Source organism: Octodon degus, unplaced genomic scaffold (genome assembly GCF_000260255.1).
Source record: "Octodon degus isolate 3935 unplaced genomic scaffold, OctDeg1.0 scaffold00091, whole genome shotgun sequence".
In the NCBI taxonomy this organism is placed as follows: Eukaryota; Metazoa; Chordata; class Mammalia; order Rodentia; family Octodontidae; genus Octodon; species Octodon degus.
Window position 1 is genome coordinate 4,033,061 of NW_004524667.1, and position 14,190 is coordinate 4,047,250.

Below are 14,190 nucleotides of genomic sequence, written 5' to 3' on the forward strand. Positions count from 1 at the left end.
ATAATCATGCTTGGTGTTATTTCATAAATAGTCTAACAGTCAGTAAAATTACACCAAATATGGAAAACTTGAGTTATACAATTGCATGAAATGTACATTATCTTTTTGCACAGCTTTGGAGAGCATGGAAGGATATTACTACAGAGACAATGTTTCAGTGGAAGAATTTCAAGCCCAGATAAATGCAGCCTCGTTGGAAAAGGTCAGACAGTACAACCAGAAGCTCAGGTATGTGACACCTACTTTTTAAGTTTTTTTAAAATAAGTTTCTGTATTTTGAGCATATGAAAAATATTTATGACTTTTTATTAGATGATTATTAGTAATGGTATTTATTCTGATATAAATTTTTCTTATATAGTGTTCAATGTTCTAGATATCCTAATGGCTACATATGTTCCAAATAAAAATAATTAAGAAAAACTGTTTTTAAGTTTTCATGTTATCTTGTTGCTAAAGTAGATAAAGGCAGGGGATTGAGTACACAATAGAGCATTTCCAGTGGGAAAGCCTTGACATTTTAGGGTCCACCCCGAAGCCTGGTGAGTTAAGGGTCAGTAGATTCCTTCCTGTACCATTTAAAAGCCAGCACGTTCTCCCAAGTGGAAGAGTATGCTTCGCATGAAGAAAGGAACAGACCAGGTGGTCAATACTGGAAAAATACCTTCTTCCAAATAGGTATAGTGATACTTGCACTTAACATGTTTTCCTCTAGAAATAATGGGTGGTAAGTAGCAGAGAAAATTAACCACAAATAGTAAAGGGAAAATTGATTCAGAAGCTTCAAATTTCAACATTTACTAACATATGTATTTTCTTATTTTACAAATGATTTTTTTTTTCTGGTGGAACCAGGGATTGAACTCAGGCCCTTGCGCTTGCCAGGGAAGCGCTTATTCTACTGAGTCATCTCCCCAGCCCCTTTATAAATGATCTTGTGAAGAGATCCATATTTGAAATTATTTGACACATTTGTGTTTATTTATTCATTTTTTTACAGCAGTGGGGATCCCACCCAAGACCTCACACACGCCAGGCAGGCGCTCTGTCATTGCACTATATCCCTAGCTGTAAGACTTTTATTTTTTAAAAATATATATTTTATTTGTCCTTGAGTTCTAATAACTCAAGAACACCTGTGTGGCAATTTTAAATTTTTGTTTATATTATGGCCAAGTTGTGAAGATAAATTAATTTCTCAATGCCCCGCAGAATGTATGTTGCCCCCCACCCATGAGCGGGCTTTCTCCCACTACAATCACTTTTCTTTTTTCGCGTCTCACAAACCTGTCCTGTCTCCCAGGGCCTCTGCTTCCTCCATCATCTTCTCATGCTCTGAAGGTCGGTCTCAGACTCAAATCCTGAAGATCTTTTCTGATTAATTTTCTCTTTCTCTTAATATATAGCTGAGGATCCTGATGATTCTGACTGTCTTATTACCTTCATAGATCAATATTTCTCAAAAGCATGTAATAAACTGATTCATTACACAGGAAAGAAAAAATAATTAACCTTCAATTCTTATTCTTCCTAACAAACAGTAGCTTATGCAGCTTAAATTCACTCTTTGAAAATCCTTCAATTGACAATTTTTGTCATACAAGGTGCCTTTACAACTGATAACGTGTTTTTTTCAGGTATCTTTCAATGGAGAATCCAAAATTACAGCGTATGTGTAGAGTACATGGCCCCAAGCATCTGTCCCTAGACACCAGTTTGAGGAAACAGACACTTGCTGCAGCGCCCTGACTGATCTCCCAGTCTCTGGGAACTGGTGGTGTTAATTTCAGCAGTGTGCTTCCATAGCATGTCCTCTTTCTTCCCTAAGGACTCTGAGGATTTGTCCAGCCCCCCAAAGGAGTCAGAGCTCCTTGGCATGCCAGTGACAACCTTTCATGACTTTACCCTGCACTTCTTTCTCTATGGACCATACTGTCATTTTAAGCTTGTGCCCAATGTTCCTGCCCTTTTCAGTGACTCCTTGCCCTTCCCTGGCATCTGCTTTTTGCTATCTCCAACTGTTCATCAAACTACCCTTAGGATTCAATGTTCTATTTGCTGTATTCATCTGCACAAAATAACTTTTTAAAAAGTTTTGGTGCTGGAGTGAATCTGGGCATGAGAATTTTTTAGAAGCTCCCAAGGAGAATTGAATGTAGAGCCAGAACTGAAGACCAGTTATAGATCTGAAGTTCTCAAGGATAAACTCTAACATCAGTATTACCTGTAAACTTGTAAAAACTCGTGGTAGGCCCAGAAATCTGAGTTGCAATGAGCTTTGCTGGTTATTCTTTCACATAGTAAATTTCAGAACCACTGTCTCACTCATAGGTGAGTAATCAGATTTGTCTTCCAGCTTTTCATTTTATTTCATGATTGTTATCAAATTCAGTTTTTCGTCCTGATAATACAGTTATGTGTAGAACTTTCTCATCTTTTTTATAAGATCTTTGAGATAAGGAATAAATTTATTTCAATGGGTGTGCTCCATTGTGTTTATCAAAGTTCTTTTGCATCAGAATCTCTCCAAAACTGTGCATTGAATGACATTACAGTACTTAGGTTTAACTGACAGAAGAAGTCAGAATTAACATACCATTCTCACCTCAATTGGTCTTTTATATTAGCAGAATGCATATTTATATAAAAAACACCTGATAAGGGGCTTCTTAATGATTTTTATGAATAAAATAACACATGATTAATAACATGCTATTCTTTTCCAATAATAAAACATTTCAATGTCACTTTCCTGAAGAAAGCATTTTTAAACTTACAAACCTTCAGTCCGCATCGAGTGCCCTTACCAGCACTGCTGTGTATCAGCTCTCCTTTGCACAGAATGTGCTTATCTTCCTCCTTATTTTCAATTGTGCATACTCTTCCTGCTTATTTGTTGAATAAGGTATCAATTAGCTCTTAATGTTTTCGCTTCTTGCATGAGCTCAAACACTGCTAAAGTACTCACCACAGTCTGCTCATGTTTGCACAGCCACAAGCCAGCACTGCCATTTCAAAGGGCATGTACTGCTCCTCTTAAAAACCAGCCTTCAGGTACCAGTCTTTCCTCAAAACCCTAGTGACCTTTTTCACACTTTGACTGAAGACCATTTCATCCTAGACATTAGTTTGTTCACTAATTGGAGGCCAGGAAAGGTTCCCTGAACCCTCCCCACCAGACTTACAGCAAAACTTTCTGACTAGAGAGCATTCTTTAGATGACAGGTTTTAGAAACTAAACTCAAACTTGCATAAGCAAAACTAATGCATTGGCACAGTTAGGCTGGGCCGGTATGAGCTTCTTGGCATACTGTGTCCCTTGCTCCTATCCTCTTTGTGCGCTTCATTTTCAGCTACACTGTAGCTTCCTGTTTGTGTAAAGATGGTCGCTATAATCCAGCATAATGTTCTCAAAAGAGAAGGTGCTCCTAGCCCCGGCAGCATCAGTGGCTGACCTCAGGAGGCACTCACTCCACTTGCTGGTTCCTGAGTGGGCGCAGTGCCACTGACCAGTGAAGGGTGCTGGACAAGCCAGAACCAAGTGTCCACATTGATTCAGGACAGCCAAGAATCTCTAGGAGTAGCTTTGTACTCAAAAGGAAATGATAAGCAAAGTTTTATGAATAAATGAGAAGGCGGTCACATCATGGTAGTAGGCAGATTGCATGGAATGCTTAAAAACCAAGTGAGTTCCATGTTAGCATTTCCTTTTTTAAATTTTGTGGTGAAAAACAGGTAAAACAAAATTTCATAGCAAAATAATAGAAAAATAACAATAGTTAATACGCTATATGTTATTATCTTTAAAGTAATCACTTAGAGCTCAAGATACGGACATAAAATTTCTCCAGTCAATATTAGCACAAGCCTTCTTTGAATGAACTAAGAGACACTAATAGTATAACTGACTTGTGTTTTTCCCTTTTCCCAATTCTTACTCCCTTTCACCCATTCTAGTTTCTTTTTTCTTTTGAACAATTTCTTCCTATTTTATAACAACTATTGTACAGTTTAGAATTTATTTATCCTTTCAGTTTCTCATACCAGGGATACAATATGGTATTTGCACACATGAGTCTGATTTATTTCATTTATGAGTATGGTCTCAAGTTGTGTCCATTTACCTGTGAAAGTCTCAAGTTTGTCCTTCTTTATGGCTGAGTAGTACTCTGTTATATAAAAGACTGTACAGTCTTTTTATTACATTCCTCACTTAATGAACATTTGGGTGAAATGATGAATGAACATTTTGAATGATGGGTGAAATGATGAATGAAAATAATGAACATTTTCCAGCATGTTCACTGGAAAATAAATGGTCTGTTTAATAAATGGTGCTGGAATTTATTAACGATGCTGGCTTTGTACATGTCAAAGACTAAAACTGTAGCCCCATCTATCATTATGCATTAAACTAAAGTCAAAATGGATCAAAGATCTAAATATAAAATAGGAACACTAAACCTACTGCAAGAGAAAGTAGGCAGAAATCCTGAAGGCATAGCTATAGGCAGAGAGTTTATGAATAAAACCCAGACTGTATGAAAGACATTCAAACAATCAACAACTGGGATCCTGCCTTATTAAAAAGCTTTTGCATAGCAAAAGAAATTACTAATAAAATGAAAAGACAATCCATAGAGGGGGAAACAATCTTAGCCAATTTTCCCTCAGACAAAATGTTTTTCTATCTAGAACATACAAAAAAATTTAAAATCTCAAATCCCCCAAATTCGAATACCCAATCAAAATATGGGCATCTGAGATGAATATATACTTCTCAGATGAAGAAATACAAATGACAAAGAAATAGATGAAAAACTGTTCAACCTCACTGATCATGTGAAATACAAATTAAAACAACACCGAGCGAAAGTCCATCTCACCCAAGAAAGAATCCTGTCATCAAGAAGTCAACCAATAACAAATGCTGGAGGGGCTGTGGGGAGAAAGGAACCCTTCTCCACTGTTGGTGAGAGTGCAGGCTGGTACAACCATTATGGAAATCAGTATAGATATTTCTCAAAAGCTAGGATTGAAGGTCCCATTTGACCCAAGCATTCCCCTTCTAAGTATCTTACTAGCAGAATTAAAAACATGCCACAGCAATGTATGTGCACTTATGTTTACAGTAGTACAATTTGTAATAACTAAATCTTGGAAGCATTTCCATTTAGGTAGCTTAATGTTACCTAGCTAATAAGTGGTAAAACTGGGATTTAAATCTAAGACAGCTTTTTCTCTCTAATGTTTATATTTTTATAAACATAAGGCCATCCCAGTGAATGGACAGCAAATTCTCTGTTACTGTATCAGATATAACCCACTGCTCCCAATTCCTTTGATTTAGTAATCATTCACTGTGATCATTCTTGTACCAGAAGTCTCCATTTTTGTGAGAATGGATAAGTACAAAAGTAAATCAATCATAAACAAAATATTTAAGATCATTAAAATTGTAGTGAAGGAAATATAAAATAAATTGATACCAGAAGTTGATAATTCAGATGGAGAAGTCAAGGCTACCTCATCATGAGGTGTTATATGAATATCAGCCTGAAGCATGCGGAGGCCACCTTGCCAAACGACAGAAGAAGATTTTTCCTAAAACAGTAAATTGATGCCTGCACATAATGGGCACAGGCTTCCCATGGTAGTGTAAGACAAAAAAAAAGCCAGTGAGTTCTAACACAAGAGCCATGATGCCAGCTGAGAAATATGAGCCCAGCCCAGTTACAGAGGGTTGTAGCCTTTGTGGGAATTTTGGACTTAACTGTAAGTGCAATGGAGAAGCCAGTAGAAATTTTTATTGAGTTAATGTTGTCCTTTTGTATTTCATGCATCTAATACAAATAATGTTCAAAATGGTTAAAGTCAGAAAGGTGTTAGTGAAGCGAGCTGAGACCAGCTGGCTGGCCTGAGCATTTTTTTCCAGCCTCCTATAGAAATACAGACTAAGAACTTCTGGGCAGCCCTGCCACATACCCGGTGACCCCAGCCCTAGCTGCCTGAAGGTACCCTACTCTAGCTGTTTCACTTACAAACAAGGCTGAGAGCTAACAGAAATGCTTCACAGCCGGTTCTAAAATATAGCCTCCCTCCTGGGCCAAGTCAGATAACATTTTGATTGATTTTTCTGCTGCTTATTAGAGAGGAACAGCATGTAAAGTGTTTAACTCTGGAATTCTGACAGAAAAATTCAGGAGTTGGGGGCATTGCCAACCTGTCCCTCCACCAGCTCCATCTAGCACTAGTGGTTTTATGTTTAATACTTAAAATTCCCCTTTTAGTCCCTCTGGCTCTGAGCCATAATTTCCATCAGCATCATTTTCCCCTGCCCTACTTAGGGGTAATTTATCATTACCAAAACCTTTCATTTTAATGTGTAGCCTTATTGACAAAAAGCACCACTGTGTGGAGACTGAAGAGATAAATTGTAAATGTGAACAGTTTTCCATGCACCAAAGTAGTCCTTGCAGCTTTAAGAGTCTAGATTATTATTTTTAAATATTACTTCTGGTGTAAGTGAAATGGTAAAATAAAAAAATCAAAGAAAACATTATATACTAATAAGATAATTCATTATTTTGATAAACTGACTGCTTCCTGCTATATTTTTAACGCTTATGATTTGGCATGTCAAAATGTAAATTTATCGTATTTTCAGGATGAAAATTTTTAAAAAATTATTTAAAGCAAATATTCTCTTTAGGTATGTCTTTGGAGAAATAAATAGAATATTTTCTTTTATTTTTTAAAAAATCCACATTTATTTTCTATAATAAGTGCAAGAAAAGAATTAATTTTGTTAAGATAAACTACACAGAAAGTAATCCAAGTGCCATGTATTTTGGATAGTTTTATCAGCTGAAAAATGTCAACCAGAAATAAATATTTTGAGTATTCCCATGATTACTCCTCCATGAAACATGTCACTTCTGTCCACTTTGGAGAGGGAAGAATTCCGTCAGCGCATGCACTCCTGACCCAGGGCACACATGAGGGGCTTCGTGGCCTTAGGGCCACCTCAGGCCTTTGAGTGCTGCTTTCACATGGCCAAAAATGAAAGGATAGCAGAACTTCAGCTTCTCCGCTTTTATGCCCTGTCCGTGGTCCTAGGCTCAGATCCCAGCCTCTTCTTTTTATTCCCGCATTGTCAGTGTGCAAAAATACTGTTTCCTATTCTGTGATCCAATAGAAAACAGTAGATCTAGGCTTGGAATAGAAGCATTTTTGTACTGCTGATGAGTGTATGTGTGAACTCCTTTGGGTCAATGGGAGTAAACAAGTGAACAGCTGAACATAGGAGAATATTAATTAGCATACAGAATTGCCTTTGCTTTTAATTTTCCCTTCCTTCCTTCCTTCCTTCCTTCCTTCCTTCCTTCCTTCCTTCCTTCCTTCTTTCTTTTTTTCTTTCTTTCTTCTTTGTGGCTGGCTCAGCCCCCCCCGGGTGTGGAGCTGATGCTGCATGTGATGCTGGAACCGAACTGCAGTATCTGCATGCTTGTCTAAGCAGGCGCTTTAGACCGCTGAGCTGTCTTGCCAGCTTCTGAAATTATTTTTCTGTACAAAGCTTCAGCTTTAAAGTTAACTGATATGATTTTTAAGTGAAACAGAGCACTTCCTGCTGTTTTATCTACTCCACAGCAGTTCTATATTTTTCACACACTGTCAATAAAGTCGGGTTTGATTTGGTTTTTAGCTGCAGATCAGTCCATGTTTTGGCTTCTCTAAGCTAGTTGTAAGCTAAACGTGTATGTCCAATTCCTTTCTCTTTTCATATTGAGATTGCAGAGTTTTAGACTTGTATATTTTGTTTCTTGTAAGATCTGACTGTCCCCTGGCAGGGGTGAAAACTGAGTCTACAAAGAATCTGAATTAATCCATAATACTTACAGGCTTTGTTGTCTTCTTCCCCCTATGTGAAATATAGGAATAATCTAACATACACACTGTAAGTGCTATGTTTAAGTGCCAAGTTCTTGTACCAAAGACAACTAAATGGAATGCTGGATGGTAACATTAGTTGAGCAAAAACTGCTGGCCTTCCCAGTACCAAGGACAGCACAGCACAGTGAGGTGCTGTAACAGCTGCCTGCTAAGAACAATCTGGGGCTGATGATAACTATGAAAAATTCATTAATAACTTATAAATATATCTGAAAGAAATTATGTAAGAATGACATAAGGTGCTAGGTGTCTAAGAAGGGAATCTGTCTTGACTGGGAATGGGACGATGGCTGATGGCGTCAGGAAGGAATTATTGCAGAGGTGACCTTGGAGCTGAGATCTGAAAGAGAAAACGGGGTCATGGTGCTCAGAAGCTCAGGAGAGAGCAAGGAGGATGAACTTTTGAGGAGGGGAAGTACGTTCTGGCAGAGGGAGCAGCACGTGTGAAAACCCTAAAAGGTGAAGCGGAAATTCTGAGGTGTACAGAAACTTGAATTCAAGAGAAAGGGGGACATGGAGCATTCGAACAGAATAAACTTTGTATACTCCTTTTATGCCCTTCATCGTTTCATTCTTTCTCCATTTCTTTTACCTCAACTTTCACCCAGGACATACTTTAGCACCATTACCATTTGCTGAAGAACATAAGTCCTAGGTACTCATCTCAAATTTATCTTCCTACGGGATGCCTTCAGCTGTAACTTCAGCTGGAATTAGTCATCTTCTTACAAACTTAACCCTTTTGTTTTATTTTGGCTTCTAGGTTATTTACATACCTACCTGGACAGTATGAGGGCAACCAGGTCCTAGCTTCTATTGTAGTTAATACATGGTATGTAAATAGTTGAGTGGAACTGTAAAATCATGTTGATTATAATATGTAACCATATTCCAAAAGTTTAGGAATATTATCATTTTCTGGGATTCATACCAGTATCCACTCTGATTTGTGTTATATCCAAAAATTTCCAGGCCATTTGAAAGGTGCAGATGCTGACTCTGCTGGAGACTTGTTTAGAAAATTCATCAACAGTGTCAGTGCTCATAAATTTCAAATGAGACAAAAATCAGATGAAGTTGAAGTGGTAGTGACACTTCGAGAGCAACATATTTTCTTTTTATTTGAAAAGTACTATAACTCTACTAAACGTCTCTTCCTTCAGTTTACTGAGAGTACAGTATAGTTGCATATATTATACATGTAATCTTTTAATTCATCTGTACTGTACTTATTCTTATTTGAATTCAGACTAATTAATTTGCCCTTGACTACTAGTAGTTATAACCAATATTTATTCTAATCTTAACTTAAATACATTTTAATGCAGTTTTTAGAGAAAGTCAGCACAGGAAATTGAATTAATTCACTATGAGTTTTCACATTTTAAAGGTGGGTCCTGTCCTGTGATAATATTTATAAGGGTGACCAGATAAACTGACTGACAAATAGGAGCAGACAAAATCATCTTCTTTTAAAAGCATCCTTTAAAAAGAGTCATCTCTATCTCGATGCTAAGAAATGCTATTGTTTTTGGGGTTTTTTTGTCTCCAAGCTAAGAAAAAGATACTGTTTTCAACAAAGCTAAGAGAAGATCAAAGTACTTTGTGCTCAGAATTTCCTTTGGAATAAAGGAGAACTTGAAGTGTCAAACAGAATATAAGCATGCTCCAAAGAATCAGTTAGGGAAATATATTCTATGAGGAAAAATTCTTAGTGCTTATAGAAGCAAGATTGATTTTTATTTTTAACTCTGCTGACTTTTCTGTCTGATCACAAGGACAATCAGTCTTAAAAATATATTCAAGGCATCTAAGTAAAGCTTTCTGGTGAGGGTTTTTTTTCCTTTTTGCTTTTGTTCAGTTCTTTTTGCTGACGTTTCAGACTTCTTTTGTGGATGTACCATGGAAGGTGAGTGAATGATTATAAATTATCTTTTGAAAGCTTTACCTCTAAACCAGTCTGGAAATTTAACTTGGGCTCAAAGCTCTCAATAAAAGAGACATGATTTCAATTTATAACAAATTAATATGTATATATTGAAACTCATGATTTAAGAGAATATTAGAGCACTAATTCTGTAAAGAAAGCTGTTTGCATGGGTAGACCAGTTGGCCTGTGGGCAAGATTCTACATTATGTAGGTTTAACTTTGTAAAGTTCTGTCAGTCACTTAGGAAGAGAGTCATTTTTTTCTGGGTTTTTGAAATGTTCAGCCAGAATGAGTCAAATTTTTGTTGCCCAGCCAATTCCTGCTCATCATCTTGGACACATCTCAAAATTCATCTCACCCTGTGAGGTTGCTCTACTTCCCTGAAATAAGAAATTTTCTTTACATTCCCTTATGTCTCTCTAGGATAGCATTTACCACATTATGTTTTATGTTATTTTCGTGTGTTTCTTCTTTTTCACTTTCTTTTTCTGTTTTAGTTACTTGTTGGTGAGAAAGTGTAGGTCATTAATAAATGTCTTTATAAATGTAAATGCCTGAAAGTGAGGACAGCCAGGCCACAATGCACTATAGAAATAGTGGCAGGTTCTTGACCAACATAATGATGGCCTCAGTAGGCACCTGGAGAATAGTATTGACTCTGTCATTATTGGGTGGGTCTTCTCACCCACACCCATCCTGTTTTGGGATGAGTCCTTATGATTCCTCCGTATTTATTTTGTGCTTCTATGCAAGTACAGGAATATGCACAACATTGGCAATGTAGAAAATCTTGAAGGGCAAGGAAAGTAAATGTAACAAACAGGTCATTTTGAAATACTGACCTGAACATCATGGCAGAAGTAAAAATGTGCATGGAAACATACAAAAGGAGCATCTAGGAAAGAATGAGGAATTCAGAGGCTGGGGACAGTTCGGACAGGTGATACTCATAGGCCAGGTAGAGGAGGGGACAGATGCTGTTTCAATGTGGAGCGCAGAGCCATGAAGCAGAAAGTGAAGCAGGAGGAGTTTACGGAGGACCAAAGGGACTGAAATAGATGGATTCTTATTGTTCCTTGAAATACGAAGTATCTCAGGAGCCTGACAGTCAGTCAAGCCCACTAATATATTTTTGTCATAATGAGTGTGCTCATAAAATCTTACACATTGTCAGAAAAGCATCTGCATCAATTTTAAATGCCAACCAAATGCATTATCACCCTTATTCATGGCATCTAATTCTATAATAAAGTGTCAAAATATATACTATATGTGTAATAATATATAATTATATGCAGAAAATAAGATTATACCATCATTTTATCTAAAATGTTTTGATAGAACAAAACAGAACTTAATAGGACGTTTTCATTTAAGTCTGTTCAAATATTAAGCTGTTTAACCATACAAAATTGAAAGCCTATAGCTCTACCTCATTCACAGCAAGTTTTGCATAATTGTGTGTACATTAATAATTTAAAATTCTGATGTGCTTGCTTCTGTAGGCTTTGAATTTAATCTATTTGAGATATCAATGAATTCATTATAAAATTGGATGCATTGAGAAAACACAGTGGAAAATAATAACCAAATTTCTTGCTAGTCATAGGAAAGGTGTTTCCAGTAAATCTCATATGACATTCACTGCCATTTATATGAGCCAGTTGAAAGAAAAATGAAATAAATGTGCTTAACAGATGAATGGCCTTTAGGTCATGGTGAGTAAGAGTGGGGTAAACGTGAAAGTACGTAGTGATTTGAATAAAAGGGTAATGACAGGAAATAACCTGCTGTATTAATCTACTGGAGGATGGACAGTCCATTGAAGCTGGATTCCAATTTTCATTTTTCCACTGGCTACTTCTGTGACTTGGGCAAGTTCTTAATACCTCAAATCCCATTTCCGTATTTCTCCATTGGAGCTAACGATGCGTTGTAGATTGTCATGAATGTTAGCCGGAAGTCCAGTCAGTCTTGAATGTTTTCCTGATATACAGAATAGCATATTTGTATCTGAAAATGCATTTCATAGGTTTCTTGCACAGCATTTAACTGGAGAAAAAAATCAGTATCAGAGGTTTCTCCAAGATGCTTGATGTTGGGGCAGCTGACCTCACAGCCCAGTGGGAAAGACCTGAAGGAACTTGCATAAAACAGTTATATATAAGAAGCTGGAAAAGCCCTGGCTGTGCTCAGAGGTTCTCCTGAGAATACAGATGCTTTATTTGATGTCACATTGGAAAATGACACAAAGATAGATGCTGTTGTGAAAACCTGTTCAGAAGAATGTGCTTCTGGGCCTGGCATTATCACACAGACAGGAAGGATGCTTTCCCAGATTTGCTAAGAACAACATTGCAGAAGCCTTGTTGCTACCTCCAGTAGAAGTATGCAAAAAGGAACTTGTTATGCATTGTGTACTTAAAATGTAGTTGAAAAAGTATCACATGCAGGTCTGTACTGTTAGACCTTGAATTCTAGCAGATTCTGTAAGTAGTCAATAAAATATTGCTAATTAAAGTCTTTTTTTGTTTTTTTTTATTTTTTATTTTTTACGAAAGGTCCTTAGGGTGTGCAGGGTCTCACTACTCGATGGGACTCGTAGTGATCTGCCTATTTACAGCCTCCCAAAAGCTGGGATTACAGGTGCGTGCCACCACACCCAGTCTCAATTGCCATCTGAGTGTACCCCAGGAGTGGGGCTGGCACAACAGGCCTGGCTGGGTGTTGAACCCCCGGCCCCTGTACCTGCTGGAAGGCACTTTAATCTGCTGAGCTAATTAGCCAGCCCTTAATTTTGGGTTTTTGAACAGTCAAAAAATAAGGTTTCAAAGAAATAAGATCTTCATATATTTAGCATCTCTTCATGTACTTTTGTCAATACTGCATATGCCAATACTTAAGGTTTTTAACATGACAAATGGGCTGTGTTCTTGCTTGGTGTGAAGTATGAGATACAGATGAATTTAGATTGGGATGACAGCGTGGTTTGTGGACAAATGTAAACTCTTTCTGAGTTTCTTTTAATAGCCCTTAAGCTCAAAGAACTTTGGCAACTGTTTCCTGTCTTCTTTTCCTAATTTCTTTTCTTCTTCCTACTCTCTTGCTACCCTCCACGTACCTGCTTCTGCCTCTCTCGTTTCCTTCTCTGCTTCCTTTTTCTCTTTCTGTTCTTTATTCCTTCTATGTCTCCCTCTCATTTTATCTAATTACTATTTTAAACATTTTGACTATCATTAATGGTTAATCTTTCTAGCCTCCTAGACCACATTACTCTCTCTTTTCGTGGGCTCATGACATGGTAGAGACCCTTCTCTTTAAGTTCATAAGAATATCACATAATCCAAGGTTAGCTTCTTAAGCACTGATGTCACCTCCAGGTGCTCTCTCCTCCCACAGCAGTACTATCAAGTCTTCTAGAGACTCAGAAGGATACAGGCAGGAGAAAAGGGATTAATAGGACTGAATGGATTAAGATATATTAAATGCATACACCTATTTCCAAAAGCAAACTCTGCCATCATGTGATAGTAATGTGCACTGATAAAATGTAATAAAACCCAAAACTAATTGCAGAGGTGATAAGTTTACAATAAATGCTTCTACTTAGGTTCAGTTTTTATGTATGTTTTGGCCTCTAGTCTACAAGTTCACTTGGGAACATCAGGTCCTGCGCTGCAGCCCTGCTGCGCATGCTTATTATGCAGCTCACACCACACCTAGCTTGCTGCGCTGGTCTCTATCTTGTTCAGAAACACAAGTGCCTTTATAAATCTGCACTTCAGAGCAATGCAAATTATTATTCCATTTGTACATCTCCCTCACAGGTTCTTGAGTCTGCAGGCCACATTTTGAGTGACACTGAGCCAGAGGGCATAGGCTAAAATTTTCAAGAAAACAACAAGCAGTTGCCGCTGAGGGACATGGCTCTGGCCTTTTGTAAACTTGTGTGTGTTCTCTGAACAGGAAAGAAATTGGAGAGTGAGCTGGGAGCAGATTCCGGGGGAGGAAGAACTAGCTTGCCCTGGTGAAGAAATGGCATTGAGGATGCCTGGGGAGGGGCATGTTATAGCAAAAAGCCGGCGCGGGGGGAGCCGCCATTGGGAGCTGCAGTTTTCCCATAAGAAAAGGGCTGCTGGGGTCCAGTTCTTCTAACTCTGGCCAGGAAGAACCGAGCTCCCATCTCACATGCGCCAGGATGCAAGTCCCCCAAGAAGGACCTTCTGCACCATTGACTGCTGCGTTCTAAGTGCAGCGTGTTGCTTTGAAATTTTGCAGTAGTGTATCAACTTTAAGGACAAGGGAAG

The 14,190-nt window shown here is 37.8% G+C and overlaps 1 protein-coding gene across 2 annotated transcripts in view; it reads left to right on the top strand.

The window, feature by feature from the left end:
- Nucleotides 1-14,190, top strand: part of Prex2 (phosphatidylinositol-3,4,5-trisphosphate dependent Rac exchange factor 2) — a 303,532-nt gene that overhangs the window by 231,251 nt on the left and 58,091 nt on the right. For both annotated transcript variants that reach the window (XM_004637531.2, XM_023722364.1), the window contains one exon: nt 114-228. In XM_004637531.2, the coding sequence (XP_004637588.1) occupies nt 114-228 (115 nt within the window). The remainder of the gene's footprint in view (nt 1-113; nt 229-14,190) is intronic.